The 20,210-nt window shown below is 52.1% G+C and overlaps 8 protein-coding genes across 8 annotated transcripts; 5 read left to right on the forward strand and 3 right to left on the reverse strand.

Moving 5' to 3' along the window:
• Positions 1-452: 452 nt before the first annotated feature.
• Positions 453-1,556, forward strand: J4E79_004431 (uncharacterized protein; the record flags this gene model as incomplete). The annotated part of the gene is made up of 1 exon (XM_049353316.1): positions 453-1,556. The coding sequence occupies one exon, from the start codon at positions 453-455 to the stop codon at positions 1,554-1,556; it is 1,104 nt and encodes a 367-aa protein (XP_049212695.1).
• A 1,367-nt stretch (positions 1,557-2,923) lies between these two features.
• On the reverse strand, positions 2,924-4,224 carry IDH2 (NAD-dependent isocitrate dehydrogenase; the record flags this gene model as incomplete). The annotated part of the gene is made up of 3 exons (XM_049353317.1): positions 2,924-2,998; positions 3,051-4,043; positions 4,138-4,224. The coding sequence occupies 3 exons, from the start codon at positions 4,222-4,224 to the stop codon at positions 2,924-2,926; spliced, it is 1,155 nt and encodes a 384-aa protein (XP_049212696.1).
• A 1,003-nt stretch (positions 4,225-5,227) lies between these two features.
• J4E79_004433 (uncharacterized protein) lies at positions 5,228-5,906 on the forward strand (the record flags this gene model as incomplete). The annotated part of the gene is made up of 3 exons (XM_049353318.1): positions 5,228-5,323; positions 5,389-5,853; positions 5,880-5,906. The coding sequence occupies 3 exons, from the start codon at positions 5,228-5,230 to the stop codon at positions 5,904-5,906; spliced, it is 588 nt and encodes a 195-aa protein (XP_049212697.1).
• Positions 5,907-7,447: 1,541 nt separating this feature from the next.
• Positions 7,448-7,959, forward strand: J4E79_004434 (uncharacterized protein; the record flags this gene model as incomplete). Its single annotated transcript, XM_049353319.1, has 2 exons — positions 7,448-7,877; positions 7,934-7,959. 2 exons carry the CDS (start codon positions 7,448-7,450, stop codon positions 7,957-7,959), a joined length of 456 nt encoding a protein of 151 aa, XP_049212698.1.
• Positions 7,960-8,599: 640 nt separating this feature from the next.
• J4E79_004435 (uncharacterized protein) lies at positions 8,600-9,617 on the forward strand (the record flags this gene model as incomplete). The annotated part of the gene is made up of 2 exons (XM_049353320.1): positions 8,600-8,847; positions 9,293-9,617. 2 exons carry the CDS (start codon positions 8,600-8,602, stop codon positions 9,615-9,617), a joined length of 573 nt encoding a protein of 190 aa, XP_049212699.1.
• Positions 9,618-11,101: 1,484 nt separating this feature from the next.
• On the reverse strand, positions 11,102-12,325 carry J4E79_004436 (uncharacterized protein; the record flags this gene model as incomplete). The annotated part of the gene is made up of 3 exons (XM_049353321.1): positions 11,102-11,122; positions 11,224-12,091; positions 12,147-12,325. 3 exons carry the CDS (start codon positions 12,323-12,325, stop codon positions 11,102-11,104), a joined length of 1,068 nt encoding a protein of 355 aa, XP_049212700.1.
• A 1,884-nt stretch (positions 12,326-14,209) lies between these two features.
• On the forward strand, positions 14,210-18,971 carry J4E79_004437 (uncharacterized protein; the record flags this gene model as incomplete). The annotated part of the gene is made up of 2 exons (XM_049353322.1): positions 14,210-16,990; positions 17,040-18,971. The coding sequence occupies 2 exons, from the start codon at positions 14,210-14,212 to the stop codon at positions 18,969-18,971; spliced, it is 4,713 nt and encodes a 1,570-aa protein (XP_049212701.1).
• Positions 18,972-19,093: 122 nt separating this feature from the next.
• J4E79_004438 (uncharacterized protein) lies at positions 19,094-19,959 on the reverse strand (the record flags this gene model as incomplete). The annotated part of the gene is made up of 2 exons (XM_049353323.1): positions 19,094-19,130; positions 19,154-19,959. The coding sequence occupies 2 exons, from the start codon at positions 19,957-19,959 to the stop codon at positions 19,094-19,096; spliced, it is 843 nt and encodes a 280-aa protein (XP_049212702.1).
• Positions 19,960-20,210: the final 251 nt, after the last annotated feature.

Genomic DNA, 20,210 nt, shown 5'->3' on the forward strand with positions numbered 1-20,210 from the left:
TGAGGTTTAGATGCGAGAAAGGCAGAAAGACGTTTGTTATGGCAAAGGTGGTCTCGGCCCAAGCGGTGAGCTCTGGTGCGTTCGACACGCGTGGCTTTGGTGGGGCATGCGGCTGCAGTGAGCTAGCGCGGGGAAGGCGCGACGCACAGGGTCTCGAGAGGGGAACTGCGAGCGACTAGCTCACCTTGCACATAGGCGCTGCATGTGTCTTGGGGAGCGACGTCGGGACGTAGAATTATGTCCGGGAGTAGTTTGTCCTAGGCGGGGAAAGAATGTCCGGTAGTCGTGACCTACCTGTAGTATAAGACATTATGAGCCTGCTGTAATCGTCAGATAGCAAGAGAACACCATCACCTGCAGGGTAATATATCGCCATCCCGATCTCTATCAATCGGACCTTCTGATCCTTGCTTGAACATATCTCCGAACCTACAGCAACCACAACCACTAAGATGCCGTCACATATCCACTCTGTTACCAACATACACCGTATAGCCTGCATCCCCGGCGACGGTATCGGCGTCGACATAACAGAAGCCGCTATCCAAGTCCTCAACGTCTTGAGCAAAACCATCGGCGGCTTCGAATTCGACTTCACAACCTTTGACTGGAGCAGCAAGAACTATCTTGAGCGAGGATGGTACATGCCACCGGACGGTCTCGAGCAACTAAAAGCCTATGATGCAATCTACTTCGGTGCCGTCGGCTGGCCCAACGTGCCAGACCATATATCCCTCTGGTCCCTCATCTTGCCAATCCGAAAGTCGCTGAACCAATACGTCAATGTCCGTCCTACACGCATCCTCCCTGGCACCACATCCCCTCTATCAAATTGTAAACCCGGCGACCTCGACTGGATGATCATCCGCGAGAACAGCGAGGGCGAGTACTCCGGCCAAGGCGGCACATCTCACGAAGACAGCCCGCACACCATCGCCACCGAAATCAGCATCTTCACACGCGTGGGCATCGAGCGCGTAATGCGGTATGCATTCGAGACTGCGCGTTCACGACCACGCAAGAAGCTCACCATGGTGACCAAGAGCAACGCACAGCGCCACGGCATGGTCCTCTGGGACAAAGTCTTCTACGAAGTCGCAAAAGAGTACGAGGACGTGGAGATAGACAAGATGCTTGTGGACGCCATGACGGTGCGCATGACGCTGCATCCCTCCTCGCTCGACACCATCGTTGCGACAAATCTACACGCGGATATCTTGTCTGATCTTGCTGCTGCGCTGAGTGGCTCGATTGGCATTGCGCCGTCGTCGAATCTCGATCCTACAAGGAAGAACCCGAGTATGTTCGAGCCTATTCACGGGTCTGCGCCGGACATCGCGGGGAAAGGGATTGCGAATCCTGTAGGTGCTTTTTGGAGTGCGGCGGAGATGGTACGGTGGGTCGGCGAGGAGAAGGCAGCAGATGGGTTGATGAAGGCGATTGAAAATGTTACCGAGAGGGGAGTTAAGACGAAGGATCTGGGTGGGAGTGAGAATACGAAGGGTGTGACCGATGCGGTTTGTAAGGAGATTGAGACGCTTTTCAAGAGAGACTGAATGGGGTAGATATACATGTACAAACCTATCACTACCGCAACAGTCTTCCCATCTTCATTGGGTATCATTCCATCCCACGCTCTCTCACGATCACCCATCCAAAAACACCACAGGAACCTCACTCCTCCCCTCAACAACCCTACTTCTATTCCCCCTCTCCCCCCTCACCCTCTCATCTCCCACCTCCCTCAGACCTAACCAGTCTCTCCAAACCCTAACCGCCTTCCCCTGTATCAACGCCTTGCTAATCGGCCCAAAATCATTGCTATCCAAACTCTTCCGCCAATTATCCCCTTCAATCCACACATGTCCATACGGCACAACAACCTTACCCACCTCCTCCCCATCTCTACCCGCAACGCTGTCCTCGTCGTGATCAGGTAGTCCATCCGGTACACCTTTCAACCTGTCCTTGAACGAAGCAGGATCAAGCGCGTAACCCCGTGTAGGATATACGGTATCCCCTTCAACAGCCACAACGCGTTTTATCCCCATTTCCCCCGGTTTATGCGGTTTCCAAAACGTTACTACGTCTCCTCTTTTTACGCCCCAGAATATAGCGCCATCCTTCCCATCCTCACCCTTCTCTCCTTTCACAGCCCGGTTTTTGCCATCTCTCCGCTCCTGATACGGTCGTACAATAACATAATCTTCCCGACCCGTCTCGTGCGCATCGGGACTGAGCGTGGGTGCCATGGAGGAGCCACGCACATGCTGGATCTCAATGAAGTGGTCGCGGATCCAGAGGAGCGCGCAGATGGCTACAATACCGTTTGTGCCCCATTTTAGGTAGCGGCCGCCTGTGCGAGCGCGTGCGGTTTCATGCCATCGGGGTGGTGGTGGTGGTGGGGGTGGGGGAGTGGTGCGAGATGGTGTTGCTGGGGTGGGCTTTGATGGATGCGGAGTACGCGGGGCTGGATTTGCGGGTCGAACCGGTAGTGAGGGCTTCGCGAACGCTTTCGGTGCAGTGGGAGGTTTCGCAGGAAGCCGGATGGGAGGTTTGGGTGGCATCGGGAGATTGGGGTTGTGATGGGGTCTTGATCAAGGTAACGCGATGTTGCTCGGCAATACTTGCCCGCGTTGCGCCGTGGGTCGTTGGAGGTGCTGCCATTCTTCTGCAAGACCGCATCTATGGCACACATCTAACGTCACTACCACCTCAGGCGGCGCTGATATCAAACAACATATTAAAATGACCGTTTCTAGTACTTCACGTAAGTTCCGGCAATAGTGAATCGATCATAACGTGCAAAGTTCAAGAGGTATATCTAGCTAGATGGCAGCTATAGTACAAGGCCTAATACATATCCACAGTATGTAATCGCTACCATTCGGTCGTTCAATGCTCGTCAAATCCATAACCTAATCTACTTCAGGGCCTTGATGACAGCGTCGGCATACTCGAAGGTCTTGGCCTTGCCGCCAAGGTCACCGGTGATGGTCTGTAATATGATTAGCATGTATTCATATGCAAAGATGATGTCTGGCGCTTACCTTGCCCTCAGCAAGAACCTTGAAGATAGCCTGCTCAATGTTGGCGGCCTCCTGGGTGAGACCCATGTGTCGCAGCATCATGATGGAGCTGAGAAGAAGCGCGGTGGGGTTAGCGAGCTGCTTGCCAGCAATGTCGGGGGCGGAACCGTGGACAGCCTCGAAGATGGAGCAGTTGTCACCAATGTTGCCGGAGGGAGTAAGACCGAGACCACCAATGAGACCAGCGCACATGTCGGAGAGAATGTCTCCGTACAAGTTGGGCATGACGAGGACCTTGTCGTTGTAGGGAACAGGGTCGGTAACCATCTTCAGGCAGGTGTTGTCCAGCAACTCGGCGTCAAACTCAATGTCGGGGAACTCCTTGGAGATCTCGCGGGCGGTGCTGAGGAAGAGACCGTCGGACATCTTCATGATGGTGGCCTTGTGCACAGCGCGGACCTTCTTCCTGCCAATGTCGCGGGCGTGCTGGAAGGCGTATCGCAGAACGCGCTCAGAGGCCTCGCGGGTGATGAGCTTGATGCTCTGGACAACGCCATCTACGACAATGTGCTCGATGCCAGAGTATTCTCCCTCGGTGTTCTCACGGATCAGGACAGTGTCGACGTCGTCGTAGGGCGTCTTGTAGCCGGCGATGGATCTGCAGGGGCGGACGTTGGCGAAGAGGTTGAAGGTACGGCGGAGAGTGAGGTTGAGCGAGACGTGGCCCTTGCCGATGGGCGTCGCGAGGGGGCCCTTGAGGGCGACCAAGTTCTTCTTGACGCTGGCGATGGACTCGTCGGGGATGACCGTCTTGCCGTCCTCGTTCAGGCGCGGGGTCACGTCGACCGACTCCCACTTGATTGGGACGTTGGCGGCCGAGTAGATGTCCTTGACCGACTGCGCAATCTCGGGGCCGATGCCATCACCCTCGATTAGAGTGACGGAGTACTTGCCGTCGCTGCCCTTCTGTCCGTGGAACTTGGCGACCTCGGAGGCGTATGTCCGGGCGGACATCTACATATGTTAGTAGAGTTCCAGGCTATTTTTTCTCTTCCTCTGCGGATATCCTCGCCAGGCGCAAGAATCGAGTGTCCCGCGGGAAGCTCACCTGGGACAGCGCGGGCGCCCATCGTGCGCGGGTAGCCTGGCGCATGCATTGCCGCGCAGGGGCGGCGAAGGAGCGAGCAGCCAACATGTTGAGGGTATGGGAATGTTGTCACGACCCAATTGGAGCTACACGGTGGTGGTAGCAGGTCGTCGAGGTGGGTGGTCGCGGCGGGAGGGTTGCGCAAAGCTCGGATACAGAAAAAGAAAGCTCCACCGGCCGCGGGATGTCTTCGTGCGCCAAACCGGTCCATTCCGCCTCCGTCATGGCATCCCACCCGCAACCGCCCTGCATTCTCATGCACCCTCGGTTAACGCTAAAGTATGGACTGGTGATACATCTGGAAGCCTCACGACTGATATTCACTTGGAAAACGCGACATTACACTGCACCTTAATACCAACTTCACTCGGCGCAACGGAATGTCTCGAACCGAGTGCTTGTCACATGTCACGACAAAGCGACCCAATACATCACACATCGCGACATCCTACTTCACACTCATCATTCTTGTATACTCTCCACGACCTCACGTCTCTGGTAGGACTCGAGTTTACCATGGCGCGTTTTGGATCGCATTCTCACCCATCAGCTGGCGTCTTCCTCGTATGTTTCGTGTACAAGACCCACCGAAAGAAAGACACGGCCATCACGAGCCGTTACCTATGGCACTTCTTCATCTTTGGTAGGATGCTCCTGCATATCGTAGCTCAGACTGAGACTGCGTGTAACGCAGTCGCATCATTTGGCACCTGAGACCCTCTTGGACCACAAGCCACTTTGAACGCCAATCCAGTCCATCGCTCTATGATGCAGCCTCTACCCATCGCGGCTAGCGTTAGCATCCTCTCAGAGAATGCGCGCATGAACTCACATTCAGCTCACTTCGCTATATCGGTGTTTTATGTTGTGTCAACGCCATCCCCGGTCATATCCGTAGCAGCCTCCACACAGAACTACGGATTGCTGTACAGAAAGGCTACGACCGGGCGTACTCCTGAGGTATAAAGCTCAGAACATTCTGCCCCAGTGATCACACTCACCGCACTATCCAGATACCCCTATATATTCACTCTCCATCTCTTTTGCAATCATGCGGGTCCAAGATTTGGTTTTCATTGCCGTATTCTTATGGCCTATTGTTATCGGATCGGCTCACTTAGACCGAAGAACGACGCAGCTCTTTGACGTGAGTATTTTGTCATTACCCAATGATTGGTGGTCAAGAACTGACAACGACTTCCTTCAACCCAGTTTGAGGACATTGAAATCCCCCCTACAGGTGTCGTTACTCCCATTACTATCTACAAAGGCGTTCAGTTCACCTCCATCTCCGCAGGAGCGCTGGGCGTCGCAAACATCACTTTCCTGGGTATCAGGCCAAGATCTCCACCGCAAGTCGCCTCAACAGCGTTCCGCAGCACCCTGCCCGACCTTAAACCCGCATCTGTGACGGTTGACTACCCAGATTCACCTTTCAAGTCGATCGAACTAGTCTCCCTCTACCTCCATTACGTAACCACACTAGGCACCGGTCTCTTCTCAGCGCTGGTCCAATGTAAGATCAACTTCGAGTGTTTCGGCTCAGATGGCAAGCTCAAAGCCGAAAAGGAGGTCGAGTATGAACCGGACACGCCGCTCCTCATCCCTGTTGAGGAGCAGAAGAAAGTCAAATTTGAATCCAAATTTGTGGGTTGCAAGGATATCAAGTTCGCATTGGTGAGCAGTCAGCTTCCTCTAGGAAGTGTTTTAACGGCGATCGCGACGGATAGTTGGACTGTGGTTTTGCATCCACGCGATGCTCAGTCTTGATCACCTGTAGCAGAGTTGAATTTTCTATTGACCTTTCATCCGGGGATGTCTCTATAAGAAGAAGCACCATCTGCCACACAGAGCTACCTTGCATTCAACAGACGGTGCTTACGCACCAGAATCACACTCGCTGGTACCAGAAGACTATCAAATTGACTTTCATACGATTGACTTTCCTGACTCTACTTCTCATCTCCATATGTTCATCTTATCTAGCCCTCCTCAGCGGCAGTGCGGCGCGCTCCGGCTGCCGAACCCTCTCATGCATTTCATATTCACTTGCTAAGCCTTTTTGCTCATCTTTCTCCTCGCGTTTTCTACGAGCTAAACGAGCGACCCCAGATGATAACGCACACAGCCAGAGCATCATTATGACCATGATTGCAGCGGAAACGACACCGAAGATGAAGAAGCCGAGCCAGATACGGTATTCGGCGCTTGAAGTGTTGGGTGGATGTAGAGGCCTGGGATAGACGGAGGTCATGTTGTTTTGTAGTGGCGAAGCATCGCTGATGTTAGTAGCCGCGAGGGCGAGGCCGCTGGAGTAAGGGACAGTGTAAGGAGACGCCATGTCTGAAGCCGATCTGCGCTGAGGTATGATAAGGTTGCTACTATGTCCGTGTGCTCTCTTAGCAGTGTGCTGATACTTGGAGTAGGAGAGGAAAAGACTCTAGACTCTACTTCGTCGGGCATTGTGCGCCAGGTTTGCTGGACCTTCACGATCTCATCGATCCGAAAGCCTACAATGTGTTGGAGTATACCTTTTAGAATGTCGCCGTTGATGTGACTAGCGCTCAGCGTCATCGAACCCGACATTGTGAGCTCACAGGCCTAATGTCCAGTGGCAGTCACCATATGGTGTGGAATCTGTACGGACACCGCGATTGAGCTACTGTATACAATTGATCTTCCGCAATCTTCCCAGGTCCTCGTTCATCCCAACTACGACCAGACGTAACAAGACGAAATCACCAACATTACTTGTTCAACATCCAACATGGCACAAAACAATACTATGGCGGCTTTTACTTGGCCTAATGCCGCGCAAGGAACTTCTTTCTCAGGTACGATGACTTCGTCTTCTGTTACCACTTCGACTGCAGTCGATCCTGGTGTATTCTACTCATCGGATGTTGCTGCAACGACGTCTACTGCTTCAGACGGAGGAGCGTTCTTTTCTTCAGACGTCTCAACGACTGCTGTTGCCTCCGCTACAAGCACTTCAACAGCAGTAAATCCTGGTACCTTTTACTCGTCGGCTGTCCCTACGTCTACTTCCACTGCATCCGATGGAGGCACATTCTTCTCTTCGGACGTTCCCGTTTCTAGCATCGGCTGCCACCATTGCACAGCTTGTACGAAGACGACCTCAACCGCCAGTGCTCACGCAAGTGCGTCTCCTTTCCTAAGGGCAGTCTCGAACAATCCTTGGAATCCAAACGTAGCACCGCCAATTGATGCGTCACCATCGTACGTCGATTACGGCACCGTGTCCACCCTGATGCCTCAAGCTACCGGAGTCGCTTTCGATCGCGGCACACCTTTCGAAATGACTGATCCCATACTGCCAATAACAGATGCATCGTCTGATCCTCATTCAACCTTCGCCAAGCGAGACGGTCCCCGCTTCGCGAAAAACCCAGGCCACATCATCGGTGTCATCATACTGGCCCTCGGTGTTGTCCTCGTATGCTTCCTAGCAATCAAGTACTGTAGGGGTCTAATTCCCACGACCCATGATCCGGAAAAGGGTGATAGCCGCCGTCGCTATCCACATTATGAAAAAGAGGTCGTCCGTGGACGACGCCGCCGCCGTGACGGCTCACCTTCCACGACCCATTTTGCTGACATACCAATTTCGGAGGGATATGGCATGGATCCCGTCGATCTTGCTCGCGCACAGAACTGGCAAGACGGCTTCGACGAAAAAGGTGCGTACGCTACACGAGATCACGTAGATCGAAGGACATCCGCTGATAACTTCCAGTCAGTCGCAACGCATGGAACCGGTGATAATGCTGGATATCGACTGCAATTACCCAGCTTTATACCCACGCGCAGCTCGAATCCAAAGTCCCGTCCTGTGATCGAACTGCCGGCGCTCGCCCGTAATCCGGAGTACCCAGCCGGTCAGCCAGTTTCGCCGTTGAGTGCAAACGGCCCACCCCACGATTATAACCGCACGCGAGATTACAGCGACGTATCACCGCTACATTCGCCCACAATGCATCGCCAAAACATCAGGTAGATGTTGCGGTCGACAGCGAAGATGTGGTGTGGTTGTTGAAGATCAAACAGGTACAGCTGTCAGACGCGTTTCCAGCTAGTGGAGTTTAGAGTTTCGCATAGGTATCCTGCAATTTTGCTTTTTTTAATTCCGAGACTCGTTACTTGATACAGTGAGATTGGTTCTGCGCCGGCAACATCGTTGGTTTTCGGCGGTTATTTTGGGTGGGTTTCACTTCTTTCATTTGCTGGGGGCTGTGCTGGTGTGGTTTAACTATCGTGAAGGTCCCGTCCCCACCTGCCATTCTTACCTACCCATTCGATCTTTACCTGCACACTCATTCAACAACCACACACTCACTCGTTCGATCGCAACTCTCCAATACAAATAACGTACATACAGTCTTTTCTCTGTTCATCGCACATCATGCCTGTACTCAAGTTCTCACACCGCGCCGAACCCATCAACGCCGAACAGCGCATGATTGGGCCCATTCCTTTGCCATGGTTCATTCCCATGTGTGTCTTTGCGCCTTTCTTCCTCTCGTTCATATGCTGGGTATTCTATCAACAAACGGTGACGCGATACAAGAACAAGAAGCTTCTGGCAGCGCAACAGGAGCAAGAGCGCTTAGCTGCTAAAGAGGTGGAGACGCAGATGCAGCAGTTCATTGGGTCGAGCGTGAACAACGCGAATATGCGCGCGCCACCAAGAGCATTGAGGCATCCTGCATACAGATGATTGTGATATGGAAGGATTCAACACGAGTGTCATGGAGATGGTCGCAGGATGACAGGCATGATCATGTGCCGTTCATTCGTTTCGGCTCGCAGAGACCAGCAGTAAGTAGTCCACAGTATTACCACAATTCGCAACATTGTCAACTTACGACATTCTACCAGAACACTCTAGACAGCTATTGTGAAAGCATCATGTCTAACGATCATTCACACCACATCGCCACTCATTCTACAAAAGATCTTCCATATCTCATCACAAGCTTCCATCACCAAGCTCCATCTCCATCACATTTTACGATAGTCTCGAAGCCGGACTTCCAACACACATCCCGAATTCAACAAATCAACAAAACACCATGGCCCCATTAAACGTCCCCAGCGCCATCGCGCCACTAGCCACCTCCACCTACTCCATCCCCGCTATGCCGCTTGTCACTCAGCTCTCCGCGCTGGCGACCATCGTCACCCCGACGACGCCCTACACACCCATGGCCTCTCCATCCTCCATCTCCGACATTCTCCACGAGATCTCCAAGGCGGACACCGCTGCTCAGCCCACCTCAACTCTTGACCTCAAAGTCAAGTCCAGCAGCTCTGGCGCTGAAGGCGGTTTGTCAACTATAGCTGTAGTCGGCATTATCGGCGGTATTCTTGTGGGCATGCTCATCTTGGGGTTCATTGTTGTGAAAATGTGCCATCATTAAGTGCGGATGATGGTGGGTTAGTTGTTTCACATAGGGAAGAACAAGGATATGAAGGTTGATGTGATGGGTGTCTTCTTGGATGTTAGATGATGGGATAGGTCTATCTAATTAGATGTTTGAAGATAAGAAGACGTTTTCATGCCTTTGCCATTCCCTGCTCTCGTGCTGTTTTTGTGTTAAGTGTGTCGCGTTTGTGAAGACTAAGAATTGTGTAGTGTCTCTCCTGGCGGCACGCAGAATGAGCGTACCTCACGCTTGCTGCTCATGTACCCCAGGGGCTACCTTCCCCGCCGCTGTCTCCTAGGCGTTTCTTCAGCTGCGCTCCAACCTTCCATTTCGATATCCAGATCGTCCAGCTCGGCTGCTAGGTCTTGTCGCGTCTTCTTCACCTTTCTGACTGGTTGATCGCCGGGAGCGTCGGAGTCAGATAGGAAGCTGTCTCTTCTTCGTTTTGTGTTGCGACTAACGGAACGAATAGGTCGCTCTTTCTGGTGATGTTTCTGGCTAGATGAAGGAGACGACGTTGAAGATGCTAAGTAAGGTGAGTAAACGAGCGTGAATGTGAAGCTTGGTAACTTACTGCTATCCTCGTCATCCGAATCCACGATGAAGCGTCGCTTTCGTTGCGAGATTGGTGACTTGGAACTACTCGTACGTATTGAGGTCTTGCGCTCGAACGTGTTACCCCTTGGGAGACCACGTTCTTTTGCCAGTGCGTTCCTATATGCGTTCGTTAGATACTGTGTCTAGTCATTCTCACGCGTTTGGCTTACTGCACAGCATGTTCCACCATCTCGTATTCTACCTCCGGGCTGGGCTCTCCATCACTCAGATCTACGATCGCTGGTATACGAATCCCTCCAGCTTTTCGATTAATCAGGTCGAGTTGTGCCGCTGCAACCCGGAAAGCGGTATTGCATGGGCGGCACCGTTGCTTTGGAAGACGTTTTGGCTTCGTGAACGAGAATTGAGGGCAGTCGACAGCCATGAGGAGAGATTGAGGCGAGAAGGATGATGAAATGAAAGACGGAGATGTGATGAATGGGAAGGATGATACACTGTCAATCTCACTTGGAAAGCCGAGGTGACCGAGAGCGCGCTGCAAAAGGTGAGAGAACATGGCACTTATCTATGTTGTTTGCGCTGAAGCTAATTTTGCTGTTTGTTGTCTTACCTGTGAGACTTCAATGTCTCAGCGCCCGTTTGAATGGTGGCAGCAAGAGCGAGCAGGCATTGAAAGGAGTAACCGCAGGACAAGGCGCTCATGCAACAAAGCATGATCGAATATCACGTATCTACTAGATGGCTGCAATGCTCTAAAATTTGTACGACGATGCGCGGGAGCTTGCATGCATTGACTGAATGATGTAGCAACCCGAAATCGATCTGTCATTTCTCCCACATACACCAAACGCCGGGTATTGATATCGCTCGATCCACATGTCGCTAAATACAATCCAACCACTCTTTACATCTTTCAAACTCTAGCCCTTTTCCTCATCAGTCTGGCGGTGTATGCAAAGCGCGGCTGCATGTCTATATCCAGATCTAATGGGTCCTCGCTGTCAAACATCTCAACGTCTCTGTCTGCACGTCTACTGCGTACCTCAACACCGAGAAACTCATCAGAGCCATTAGAGATATCAGAATTGAGATCGTAATGAACAGTATTATCGGGGACGACGAACTCGCGGTCGCTGCTGGTCTCTCTGGCGTGCGTAGGGTTCATTGAAGACGACTTCGTTCGTTTGGCGCTCGTATTTGAGCAGTGTTTTGCACTTGAATTTGCGCTCTTGGAAGGCTTTGCATGATGGTGTAGACTCTTTGACTTTGTAGCTTTGCTTTTCGGCTTGGAATGTGGTCTCGATGCGATTGTAGCGGCTGACTCAGGCTGAGGTTCATCGTCGTCCCACTCAAAAGCGGGATCGTTGGGGTCTATCTTGACCATGACCTCTTCGCCGTCTGCATCCAAGCCTGGTTGATGCCGTGCCGGCGGTGCTTCACTCATCCTGATGGCTTGTTTCTTCGCCAACGGTAGATCGCCTTCGCTGTCCATGATGAGGTGATAGAGATCCACAATGGGTAGCGCGGGTGCTACAGCCATTAGCTGAGTGACCTTACTTCTCAGACCGAAGTCGTCGATATCCATAAGACTCATGTTGATAGTCCCAGGCTTGCTCTCTTTCCGGCTTTCATTGAGTGCGTGAGGTTGGCGTGTGCGTCGCGTGGCAGGCTTACGGATCGGTGCTGCTTCTCCACCGCCATCAGAATCTCGTTGTAGTGTTTCTTGGGGTACAGCATGCGATCCATCCTTTGCGGGCCCGCTAGATGTTGGCGAGGAGCGTCGTAGGACGAAGCCTATGGGTGCATGCAACGTATTCGGTAATGCGCGCGGGCTCTCACTCGTGCCATCGTAGCGGAAACCTCGTAGGTTGGGCTCGGCGAGTGAGACATGCGTTCGACGAGGGTCAAAACTACCGATGTTAGCGTAGAACAGGCGTATTGTGAGCGCGATTTGTCTTGACTTACCGCTGGGGAGTGCTTGTCGGCGCGTCATCATCGCTATCGAGCGTGATTGGCAAGTCCTGGGATGCGCCCACTCGGAATCCGGGACTAAACTTGGAGCCAGCTTTGGGGAGCTTGCGCACCGAAATTTGAGGTTTTCGCCTCGCTCGACCGCGTCTCTCTTTGCCTGTTGCTGGACCCATATTGATTTTCTTGATGTTGCGCTGGAACCCCATATTATCCTCCTTCTGACGAGGGTAATTAGGCTTACTTTGTCGAATGGTTTGACGGGGGTTGGGCGTACGGCCGAGAGAGGGCAGAGACTGGTGCGGATCAAACGGATTGAGCCTCGAAATCTCCAGCAGCGTTGCAGTGCGGTATTGCGGCAGTCCACATCGCACTGGCGTATCTTTCCTCCCTCTCAAGATATCCTGATACTGGCTGCTAAGACCATAAGGCAACAATATAGGAAAACAGGTATCCATGGCAAAAAGTGATTCGAAATGGCAAGAGTGAGTCGGGTATATTGGAGGTGAAGGAGAGGTCTAGCGAACGGTCCGGGACCGGAGGCAGATTGGTCAAGCAGGCGGTATCCTTGCGCAAAGAAGTGAAAGAGGAGAGACGATTGCCATCGTGTGCCGGGCGCTGAGAGGAAGCTTGTTGGTGGGGTAGGCCTACGACGAGGAAGGCACAACCTGATCAGCCATGCGGACGACAGCTTTCAACCGCTGATGTGTGGCCGTCGCGGTAAGAGATCCAGCAGTAGTCTCTGCCCTATAGCTTGCATCGAAAATCTTGCAATTATGGCATCTCCAATGACATCCGCAATGTGCACACCCAAGGTCATTGTCAACGCTGTTGTCGCCGTGGCACTCACAACACTGCCATCGCCAACACGGACGAGCGTCTGCCATCGTCACGCTTGATCGAGGTGCGGGTTCAAATAATGAAGGAAGATGAGACACAAGACACGATAGTAAACAATACCTCACATGTTATCGAGCTGAAGATCCGGTGAGGAGCCCCGCCATGCCACCTGCCACCCATTGGACGCAGCGCAACTTTGCGCGCTCATGCTTCTCAGTATGATACCAGTCACGAAATTAAGCTTAATGGCAGAGAGCAAGGCAATACAGAAGAATGCAACAAGAACAGAACCCCAGCATGGAAGTGCGTGGTACGACCGTGAGACGCTAAATGACGATGCAGCGCATATCCAAGAGAAACCCCGCCCATCGGATGGAGACTTAACTCATGGGTAGGATGGGCTTAGCTGGATTGACTGTAACACTGCAGACAGTCTTTCGGGGCATGACCCCATATGTAGTATCAAGGTAAGCATATCAAGAGAGCTGAAGTGTCTGGCACTGATGATCGGTCGCGCCCAGAAGTGGTGGGCATGATGTGGGTGGGACGGGCGCTGAGTCAGCCCGGGAGCAAGCGCCGGCCTCGGCTCACACGAGGAAGCTACCGTACCGCGCGCCCCCAGGGCCGCGCCCGCTGATGTTCATAGCACTCCATCATCGCATCTCTTTGCGCATCAACCTTAACTCCATCACGCGTTTGATTTGTGCTATGTCATAGGGCGTACATACACCCCCAGTCTCAACAACCGTCAACAAGCGACGCCGTGGCAATAGGCTGTACCCACCGCGGAGACAATACGAGCAGCCACAATACTGCAGTCATGCTACACCATATATCCTGCAGCTATACCATGTCCAGCAGTACCACAAATGACGCGATCTTACCTAGACCGGTGATGGTATTTGGACCGGGATGATGAGACGGTACTCAGCAGCCAATCAAGCACGCGACGTGTGGTGAGGCACGGCTGAGATCTGGGGGCCAAAACGGAAATCCTGTTCTTAGGATTTCGGAGGTAATAGCTTTAATAGCGCCTCTGCGACAACAAAGTGGGCGCGTGCCCAGCCCAAAGTCTACGGTATACTTACTCCGAAGTTGACCTCGATCTTTTGCAGAAGAGACAAACACTCCCAGACTTAGCGACAGACCTGCTGGCCCCCGTGAGGCTATAGCTTCGCTGCTTCTAGAAACCCTCGAAGTATTCTTGTGGGCACTGAAACATGAGGTTTGGGCGTGGGCGGGATAGTCCTGAACCTACAGATCCGGTCTTCGACGAGGACCAAGATCTCAGCGAAGTCTGGCCACAGGTCGTGCGGCAGTATGAGGACACCACCAAGAAAAAGCTAGATAGTACTACTACCTTCAAGAGCTTCCAGCTGCAGATTGATGCAGACATCAAAGAGTCAACGACGAAAAGCCACCAACATGCTCGAACTGTTCTCAACAATGTCGGTACCTGTCTCGAGAAGTTTGGGAGCATTGTCGCACAAGGGGCAAGTGTAATCTTCGGACCAACTGCTCAATGCTGGAATGCGATAAGCTTCGTGATTCAAGCAGCACGCGGCATCAACGATATGATGGACGGGTTCGTCACTCTAATGGAACGCTCATCCGCCTTCTTGCGACGTCTTGTGTACTTTCTGGAACAAGAGGCCGGCAAAGATGGAGCCTATTTGCCGCGCCCTCTTCGTAGGCCAGCATACGAGATTCTATCACAGTTTCTGGGTGTGCTTCGTTCTTCCTACAAGCTAGCTACCAGCACAAGAGAGCGAATGAAGTCGATGGCCGGAATCATTCTCTTCAACTCGAACGATGCGGTCGCAGAGTCACTCCAGCTCATGGAAAATCATATTCAGGAGTTCACCAGAGCCGAGGCTGATGTCATACTAGTAGGAGTTCGAGGGCTTGCGAAGCATCTCGTCAAATCTGACGAGGAAAGAGCCCGCCACCAGAGTGAAATACTTGAATACCTCCAAGCCACATACAAAGTCGGTGATCAGGTTCTGAGCGTCACTCAGCAGATGAAGACTACTCTGGACGGTCGAGCTAATAAAGACCAACAGAAAGAGAATTTGGTCAAGATAGCGAACAGTTTGGGACTGAAGAAGCCTGGGGACTGGGAGACTTGGACCAAGCGGCACAGTGAGCTCTGCAAAACGCATGTGGAAGGGACAGGAGAATGGCTCAGTCAAGACGAGCCTGCATTCAGCCACTGGGCTGATCTGGAACAGCACGAAAAGAAGGTCCTCTTCCTGAAGGCCGACTCAGGTTTCGGCAAAACACATCTTTTCAACCACGTTGTTTCTCATCTCGAAAAGAAATGTCGGGCTGCACGCGGACCTAATCAGGCTTTTATCGCTTACTATTACTACGGAGATGAAAAAGACGACTCCCTCGAACGGTGTATTGGGTCCATCATATACCAGTTTGCAGCTGCAGATGTCGGATATGCTCAAACTGTAGCAGACGAGTGCACGCGACTCGCAAGCATTGCGCGAGCTGAGGATCGATGGCATAATCTTGTTTCGGGATTACAGCGCGCCATGAAAGGGACTTATTTCATATGCATGGACGGTTTCGATAGTCCTGGCCAGCTGGACAGTGTAGAGGTGATGATGTTAACTATCGCCGGCCAAGCTGCGTCTTCAGCCAAGTCTAACGGGGTTTCCCTACGTCTCTTCGTGTCCGGAAACGACGATGCGCTTTCTGAGATCTCGCAACGAGTTAAAGATGTCGACACCATTCTTCTCGGGAAACGCAGAGTCTCTGCCCAATCCATGGAACGAGCGGGCAACAATGCAAATATAGCCTCAGACTCGCTGCCGAACGCAAGCGATCTGAGAGCTGTCACAAGCGCCAGGATCGAGGAGGTTTGCAAAACTAAACCTGGTCTGAAGGCTCTTCTTAGCGACGCGAACATCGAGCTTTTGCTTGAAGGCATACGCGGAAACTACAGAAACTTGGAGGCCAAGTTGACGGAGATCAACGCTTGCGACACTAAAGGAAAAGTTCAGGAGGTCATCAACAACACAAGTGCCGACATGAACGCCGTACAGAGAAACAGAATCAAGACGCTGGACGCTCTTCTGACTTCACGTCAGGCTCAGGTGCTCAATTCTCTTCTTGTGTGGATTGCAGGCTGTACCTACCCACCAAAGATCAAGCTTCTCGAGAGCGTTCTTTTCTTCACCTTCAAGGAGGACTTCCTCCTCACAGATCAAATTGCTACTACCTACTCGCCTGTGCTCACGATTGACAAGGAGGGCAGGGTGGAATTCAAGGACGGCCTTAGGGATATTTTGTCCGTGGATACTTCCTCGGGAGCCGAATCTGCGATCGCTCAGTTACATGCTGAAGCGATCACTACTGCCGAAGTCGAGCTTTGTCGCCGGTTCATACGAAAAGCTTGTGATGCAACAGATTACGCCAGGTTTAGGTTCGATGATTTCTTCCAGGCCATGGCACAAAAGGTACATATTCACCTCGATGACGACAACACTGTGAACGTTACCATGATCAGCTTGTGCATCGATGTTCTGTTCGACAGTCGGAAGGACGGAAGCCTCGAAGCAATGCGCGACCATGCTTCATTGTGGTTTTATGAGTATCTTAAGGCCTTGGTCAAGACGCTCGATGATTTTGAGCCACAACGAAAGTTTATGACTGGGATCGGAGGCAAGCTGGTTGACTTGTTCTGCGACCCCAAGATGATCGATATGTGGTTCTCCAAGAAGAATTTGTCGTGGTTGAAATACGATTACCTGTATTCTGAAGAGAACCTCGACGCTATCTTGGCGTTGCTGAAGAATTCGCAAGTGGCCAAAGGCTATGCAAAGGATGCAGAGAAGAGTGAGTGGGTAAAGTCCATCATTTCAGATGCCGCGAGCAAATACTCCGTTCTCGAGCGCATCGCAGCGCGGCTGGCGACCCACTGGTTTAGCTGTTCGACTGGAACAACAGACAAGGATTACCTTTGGATCTCATGGGGTATTGTAGCCAAGGTGAGTTCTTCCTGACAATTCTGAAAGGTTATCTGACACCGATAAACAGCTATCCAAGCCAGACAGACCTTTTGAAGAATGGAACCCGCCTTCGAACGCAGAGATCGACGAGTACATTGGTTGGGTGAAGAAGCACAAGCAAATCGAAATCGACAACTCCACCTGGGATTACCGCGTAGGCGCTACGTATCTCGTCTTTGAGCATTACAAGGAAGCTGTTATTGCGTTGGAGAAAGCGAAGCAACACCCTCGGTCAAACTGGGGACTCTTCTTCGGTCTAGCAAAGGCCCATGAGAATGAAAAGAACTATCGTGCAGCCCTCGGTTACATGCAGGATTTCAGGTCGCTCGGCGAAGGGTCACTGGAGACGGATGATGCGTACAAGGAGGCCTACTGGGACCTGCTCAGGACGGAAGGAAACTGCTTTAGGAAGTGTTGCGACTACGACCTGGCTATCAGATCCTTCCAGGAGCTTTTGAGCCAGGATATCGAAGAAACGTCTGATATGAATTGGCTCTGCTTATACGCTCTTTCAGGTATCTTCAAGACCTGGACCGACACAAAGCGCTTTCAATCTATCATCGAATACATTCGCAATTGGAAGGATGCAACAGCCAACAACCGTGGCCCAACATACTGGTTACGGAGAGCAGCATACGAAGATGACGTCCATGCATGCATCATTGCGGCTGCAAAACATGTCGGAGCTGTGGAAGAAGTCATCTCTCTGTACCAGGAGGCTATAGACTACAAGTCGCCAGACCCTTCTACTGGAGAGGAACCGGGGGTAGATAGTTCTGCCGAAGCAACAGGACAGCTGCAGCACTTCCAGGCTGTCCTCAGATTCCACGGAAGTACGTCCCAAGATGATCAGTACCGGAGTATACAACACTGGGAAGGGATTGTCCTGCAATCAGACGAGAATCCAACGTTGTTTATGCCAGCATGGAACGCGGCCCGGAAGTTGGCCCCGATTCTTCTTGACAAGGGAGTTGCTGAGCTTGCAGCAGCTCCCTCGAGCGCTTGCGAAGACTACACCAGCCGATTGAAGAAGCTTGTCAACCTAAATACAACGATTATCCGTAATCTTCGTCAAGGAGCTTCCGACCCTCGCCTTTGTTTAGCAAGGCTATACTGCCTCAAACAAGACAATAAGTCAGCTGCTGCGCAAGCGCAGGCTCGGCTTTGCAGTGTCTTCGACAAGTGGCCTGAAGCTCCTGATGATGATTCACTCTCTCTTCGTTTCTCGAACCTCGCTCAGACGTTGACTGTCCTCGACAAAGATGCGGATGCTGTTGCAGCATGGCAAGCAATCGGGCCATATGAACCTACCAACGCTACGGAGGCGAAATCAAACGCACCGGGTACTGAAGAGCCCGCACAGCCAAGCTGTGAGCCATCCCACAAGGATGATGTGCCAGCGACGTCCGAGAACAGTCCGGAAACCATACCAGCCACATCTCCATCATCTACAACTACCACTAAGGCGTACCTCTCAGGATATGGCTGCGGTGCAGACTGCGGGACGCAATGGGAGAACATGCTAACTGACTGTTGGGTATGCAAGCACTGCCTTTACTTCCAGCTTTGTCGTAACTGTTACAAGAAACTTCAAGAGGACGATCTAAACCCTTTGATCTGTAACAAGGATCACAAGATGCTCTATTTGCCGCCATTCGACTGGGAGGCATGGCGTAGTATTCCAGCAGACATGATGACTGTGGACAAGCAGCTAGTATCTCGTAAAGACTGGGTAGACAAGATTCGTAAGGGGTACAATGTGCAACAGGCAGAGATCGATCTCATCAAGATAGAGAAGGCGAGGGAACTGAAGGCTGCCAGTGTACTTGCCGTACAATGGCGCAATAGGTTACAGAGAATTAGGGCCAACAGACCGTCGGCAGCGCCTGCACTTCGTCGGGTCGGGACTGTCGCAAAGGGCATTGATGCAACCCACGTAACAAAGCAGCACGACATCTAGATGAGAGTAGGATGGGCGTTCAGCGATGTGTCGATCGAGATTCATTGCTGAGAATACACGACAGTTATTGGACACAGCACAGGCGCTCGTCTCTATTTTTTTTCTTGTGTTGCTCCAACTCCTCACGACCTCGTTGTGCTTCCCAACCCTCCACCCACTCTATGAAGCTTGGATGGTCATACTTTCTCGCCTCAGCGAGTGCAGCATCCGGATCCGCGCCTCGGTCGAGTAGAAACCATGTCAGCTCGCGTGCATCCGTATCTGGTCTGCCGACGCCAACGATGTATTCTAGTGGCGTCCCCATTTCTCCTTGCAACCATTTCGTATCGCGCGGAAAGTCTAGCTTGTTCACATCCAAGCCCACGGTATCAACTAGATGGCGCACCATCGCCATACGTTGGACGTAACGCGCCCTGCTCCGCCGTTGCCATTCCTCGTCTTTTTCGGGGTCTTCCGTCCCATCGTGACCCAACGCCGCCATGAGTACCGCCCTATGCAATGTACAGGGCCCCAAGGGCGCCCTTTTAGAGCGCAGAAACTCAAATGTTGCGATGTCGCCACTCTCTGCGACCTCCTGGAGTATGGGCCTCTTGTACGGTGGTTCTCCGGGCGTAGCAAGTTTTGCGCCATGATTTAAGCACCATACAAGCTTCTCGCGGTCATGGATACAAGACCACATAAACGGACTCTGCCAAGATCGAGGTTCTCCTGCCCAGTTTATGTCCCAGCCATGAGCGAGCAGGAACTTCAGGGTGGAAATTTCAACCTCTTTGCCAGAACTGTCGATGTGCTTGATGCTAACGCCGTGTTTGATCAGATAGTGAAGAGCTGGTATCGAGTTCTTCTTTATCGCAATGACTACGGCTCGTTCATCGTCGCGTCCCTTCGCATTGCCTTGGGCGTTGGTCCTGACCTGCTCGAATAGCTCTAGTTCGTGCTTGTGCATCGCGGTATCAAAAAGAGTGTTCACATCCTCTGCCTGATGCATCGTGGGCTTGCGTGTTAAGCAATGTTAGGCTCGTATACTCTTTATTACTGCTGGCGTCTATTTAGCTGCTGACCTAGATTGATAAGGTGGCGGGTACAAAAAATGGGCAAAAAAGAACATGTGCTGGCAAAAACATACAACAGCGGGGATTCGCTAGTGGTCACCCACCTAACTACTAATCCGCCGGTATCATGCTTGTATATGGCTGAGCGGACGGGAAGCCTAATTTTCATGATCCTATGGTCGTATGT

This window comes from Alternaria viburni (assembly GCF_023758015.1).
Source record: "Alternaria viburni strain BMP 2772 chromosome Unknown scaffold_7, whole genome shotgun sequence".
Taxonomy (NCBI): Eukaryota; Fungi; Ascomycota; class Dothideomycetes; order Pleosporales; family Pleosporaceae; genus Alternaria; species Alternaria viburni.